The sequence below is a fragment of the Hippoglossus hippoglossus genome, chromosome 3 (genome assembly GCF_009819705.1).
Source record: "Hippoglossus hippoglossus isolate fHipHip1 chromosome 3, fHipHip1.pri, whole genome shotgun sequence".
NCBI classification, from domain to species: domain Eukaryota; kingdom Metazoa; phylum Chordata; class Actinopteri; order Pleuronectiformes; family Pleuronectidae; genus Hippoglossus; species Hippoglossus hippoglossus.
Window position 1 is genome coordinate 1,559,371 of NC_047153.1, and position 5,000 is coordinate 1,564,370.

The 5,000-nt window shown below is 44.8% G+C and overlaps 2 protein-coding genes across 2 annotated transcripts in view; one reads left to right on the forward strand and one right to left on the reverse strand.

Annotated features, from left to right (window-relative positions):
• trpm1a (transient receptor potential cation channel, subfamily M, member 1a) overlaps positions 1 to 1,339 on the reverse strand; it is an 18,168-nt gene extending 16,829 nt beyond the window's left edge. The window contains exon 1 of the mRNA XM_034581374.1: positions 1,322 to 1,339. Within this exon, the coding sequence (XP_034437265.1) occupies positions 1,322 to 1,339 (18 nt within the window). The remainder of the gene's footprint in view (positions 1 to 1,321) is intronic.
• hsd11b2 (hydroxysteroid (11-beta) dehydrogenase 2) overlaps positions 1 to 5,000 on the forward strand; it is a 33,074-nt gene that overhangs the window by 10,768 nt on the left and 17,306 nt on the right. The window lies entirely within an intron of this gene.

Sequence of the window (5,000 nt, forward strand, 5' to 3'; positions counted from 1 at the left end):
TGACTTTGCATTGTGACCGAGTCCTGACTGTTCCGAACACCACCCCCCCCCCCCCCCCCCCCCCCCCCCCCCCCCCCCCCCCCCCCCCCCCCCCCCCCCCCCCCCCCCCCCCCACACCGCCACCCCTCCGTTCACATGTTGAATTGGAGAAAACAGTCTGAACCAGGTCAGAGTGTTCAAACCGCAGCACAGACGTTCTGTGGCAGGATGTTCCAGATCAGTTGTAACTCATGTTGTCTCATCCTGTGACCAATCAGCTCGAAGACGCATCCATCTGCCCCCCCCCCCCCCATGAAGTTACAGAGATTATCTGTGAAACCGAGTTTTTCTCAGTTTTCAATGAATCCACCATAACAAAGACTCAACTAAAACATGATCATTTGTTATAACCGAGAATGATGAAGGAGAGAAAACTCAAATAATTTGATTCTAAAGAAATAAACAGGAAATGAAAGTACAAATAAAGTCCTCGAATCCAGACATGTCCGTGACTCCTAAGACATTCTTCACTGACATTTATAGCCACATGAAGCAGCATCATATTTATCACAATGACGACGTCATGTGATTATCAAACACAGACCCAGAGCCACCAAACCTCAGTGAAGGAGAAGGAGGAGACGACGGGTGTGAGGAGTAACAGACCGTGATGGAGTTAAACATGAGATCCACGAGGTGACACTCGATCCGACCGGTGAAAATCTGATTGGACGACGATGAGGCTCAGGTGAGAGGAGCAGGAAGTGGCGCCCGCTGGTCTGGTGCTGGAGGTTTCTTTCTCTCCACCGTCGTCAAAGTGCTGCTCATTCTGGGAACTGTTGGTTTCTCTATCATCTTTAAGGTTTCAGCCTTAACATGTAAAGTGCCTTGAGATTATGTATTTTATGATATTTTATGATTTATATAATAAATAAATTGAATCGACCATCCATCCATGTCATTTACCATCTTCTGCTGTTGTCATTCATTTTTTGAGATTCATCATCAGGCTGAAACTCAGCTTTCATCTTTCACTGACGTCAGATCCTCTCCTTATTCCTAATAAACATGCAAGTTATTACACAGAGTGATAATTCATAATAATGATATAATTATTGAAAACTAATAATTATCAGTTAATTGATTCACATGTTTCCTTCACACACACACACACTCTTCAGCTGCAGGTAAAAGGATTAGAACAAAGTTTTTAAAGGTCGCCGCCCTCGGTCCGTCAGGTAGTTCAGCCCAGGGACCACTGAACAGGTGTTGACTGGTTTCCATGGTAACAGCTGTGGCGGAGCGGCCTGAGCTCTGCAGAGGAAATCTGTGACACACTGACCTCAATCTGCAGCTCCATTGTTCCCTGTGTGCTGCTTAGTAGACCGGACCAGAAGCCCTACGTGCTGAGCCGCTCCCACCGCTTTGTCCTCGCGCTTCCGAGAAGGTCACATGACCCCGACACCCCCCACCATGTTGTTTTCCCCCTGTCCAGCCCGTGTCCGCATTATGAAACTTAACTTCATCCTTCAGCTGCTTTCCTGCAGTGACTGAGTTCAGCCTCGGACTCAAGAGCTCATGTGAGAAGATGCAACATGTTCCAGGGTCTAAGTCTGTGGTTCAAACTGGAAACGCTCTCTGAACTGACCCTCCAGGCTTCGGTACCTGCTCTTCTTCTTCTGCCCTGCAGGCGTCTGATCATGCGACTCCTCTGAAGAAATGTATTCATTTTCTGTTAAACTGTTTTAAATAAAGGTTTTAAGTTTTATATGGTCAGTTCAATACAGACCAGATCGAACCACTATAGACCAGAACAAACCAATACAGACCAGACCAGAACAAACCACTACAGACCAGAACAAACCACTACAGGTCAGATCGATCAGTTCACAGACTGGGCTCTCTGGGGCCCTCAGGGGTGGACAGGGGCCTCGCGGTTGGAGTCATGATCGTGGCCTCGCCTGCCCTCGCTGACCGTCTGTGTGGTCTGAAGCTGTGCAGCCGCCAACATGTGCTCCAAACAAAAAGCCAATAGTGTCACAGTCTGTTTTTAGGCGGTGCTCTGAAACGCGGTGCTCTGAAACGCTGCACACTGGATTCTTGGAGCGGCTGGTCCACTGAAGACGTGGCGCTCTGTGCCAATGTGCACTTGGATCAAACACAGCGCCTGTAATGGGCTGTGTTCATTCAGAGCGAGCTGGACGCATGTTTGGCACAACAAGCTGCAATCAGACCCAGCTCGACGAGGCGAGCACCAAGAACAGGAACAATGTCTTCTCTACTGTGGGACGTTTGTCCTGAGGACAGAGGGAGATGGACAGAGACAAAGAAAAGGAGATAACATCACAGAGAAGTTGATGACATCACAGAGAAGTTGATGACATCACAGAGAAGTTGATGACATCACAGAGAAGTAGGTGGGTGGGACGTAAGTACATTTGTTTGGTGGGCATTATTATAGTTGATCATATCGTTTAGCCATATCCTCGCTCTACTCCTCTTGACTGCTGTACTGCTGTTTTGAAATATAGCCGGAGTCAGAGGGTATGAAGTGGTCGGGATACCCCAGCTCCTCCTCTCCTGCTGGCTGTGGTTCACCATGGAGAACGGAGAGAGCTGGAGATAAAGCCTAAGAGATAACAAGAGGTAATACTAATTTAAAGTAATGTTTAAAATAAGAGACCAAGTAGCAGGAGGGTTTGAAGCGGCGAAGCCTCTGAAAGTGGCTGGAACACGATCATCCCAGGGGGCGATGCATCGGAAGCAAGAATTCTTGCAAATACACAAATCTTGTTGGTTTGTAAAAATGTTGAGCAATTAGAAGAAAGCCAAGAAAAGAGAAAGAAAGGTGGAAGTGATAAATTCAGAGCAAACAAAAGATGTAAAAGGTTTAATTTACAGCGTTTGGGCCGAACTGTCAGAGAAGGAAATAAAGGAAAGTGTTAATGGAGGAGAAATAAAAGAGTTTGAGGGATTTAAAGTCCAAACGCTCCCGTTCTGATCACTTTTTCTGGTGAAGTTCTTCCAGAAAGAGTAAAAATTGCTTGTCTGGCTTATCAAGAGAAGAATTATGGACGACTTCCTTTGCGGTGCTTTAAATGCCAAAGATTTGGACACATTGCGACGTCTTGCAGCCGCAGGTGTGCAAAGTGCGGGGGAGATCACGATATTGGAAGATGTGAAGTGACCGAATCGTTTGGCGTCTTCTTGGGAATGCAGTCAGTTTCTGAAAGCAGAGCGAGAGGTCAGAAGTCAGCACAAGATCTCCTATGCAGATGTGGTGTTTGGCACCAGAGACCAAAAATATATATAAGGGATAGAAATGGATCTGTTATTGAGGAAAGATAGATGGAACACGGTAGTTATAAATGATGGTAGTAAATTCAATGCTAATAAAAACAAAATGTCTGGTATTGATTGAACGTTAGAGTCCGCAGCCCTGGCCAGAGTTAGAAATTGGAAAGTTCAGTGGTTGGATTCAATCAATATATTAGTAAATGACGTATTGAAGAATCTTACGGATCGTCTTTATTTTCAGATGATGGGGCCACAACGAGGAGGGGAAAGAATTTGTATCATCTGGCTGTAGGAATTCAAATGGATTTAAATCTTCTGGAGGGCTGGGCAAATAAAGATTTCAGTTTCCCAAGACTAAGTATATGGATCATTGGTTGGATGAAAAGTTGAATCATCATCAACAACGTTCATACTTTACTATAATTTTCAGAACACACACATACCCCCAATAGCCAAAATCAAGATGATTTCCAGTAAACCATGAATGAGCTTTTATTCTCTTGGATATGCTGATGTGTGTTAAATATTTCGATGAATATATCTGTGAAGCTGCTTCATCAAGAGGAAATTTGTAACTTCTCTCTTCTGAACAGATTTTTTGTTGATCGCCATTTTGTTATGAGCTGACGAATTAGATTCACACGAGGGAAAATAAGTTTCACTGAGACGACAGAGGAGTTCGACTTGTTTCACCGTCAGAAGTCGTTTTTCGGTCTGTTGGTGGCCGACGGCTGAAAACGTGACGTGATTCATAATGGTCCCTGAACGCAGCAGACGGTGTGAGGACATCAGATAAGAGATAAACTGGCTTAATAACACTCACAGAACATCCTGATCTCGACCTGCACAGTAAAACTTTGGACAGTTTATTCTTGTCAGGGACGTGACTGAGTCTGGAAACCTGCGTCACGTTCTTCCTCGTGTCCTCACTGGGAACCAATGGGCTTAGAGCTGAGGCCACAGACAGGAGGGAAGGAAACACTCAGAGGTAACCAAGTCAAAATACTTACTGTACTATAGATACTTCACTTATTTTACACGAGACTCACAACATTTTAATACAAATATCTGAACTTTCTACTGCTTCAATACCATGTTTTTTTATTTTGCATCATCAAGTGCTGACTCCTCAACTTCAGGACAGATTTCAGCTTTAATGGACTCCACTCCTTGTTGTGTGTCTCTCATAACGCACAACGCACAACGGACGTAACACAACGTAAAAGAAGACAAAGCAGAGAAGAAAACACATTTCATCCTGGAACATTTTTAATGCTCACAAATCTTTTCTTGTTTTAACCTGTGATATTGTTTTTATTTGATTTGACGTAAGATGGGTTTAGGTTCTTCGAAGTATATTAATGTGACACGAGTCTCAGTCGGTATAGAAACGACCTCCAGGGGGAACTTTGTACTTTTATACTCTGAGGACATTTCAGAGCCTGAACCTTTGAACTTTTACTTGAGTACAGAGACTTTTACTTTTACTGGAGTAAAGAATGTGCTGCTGATCTGTGTGTGACCAAGAACCGTGTCCTCTGCTTCAACTTAAACAAATAAAGGATTATTTCTCTGGGGATTCTGTGAAGTAACATCCTGCTGCGTTCGTCACACACTCGTCCTCGCTGAAACAGAGGGTGGAGATGCAGCTTCACCAAGGTGACCCGACAGTCTGGACTCTGTGTGCGGTCTCGGATCTGTGGGTCAAGTTCCTGTGGAGCGTC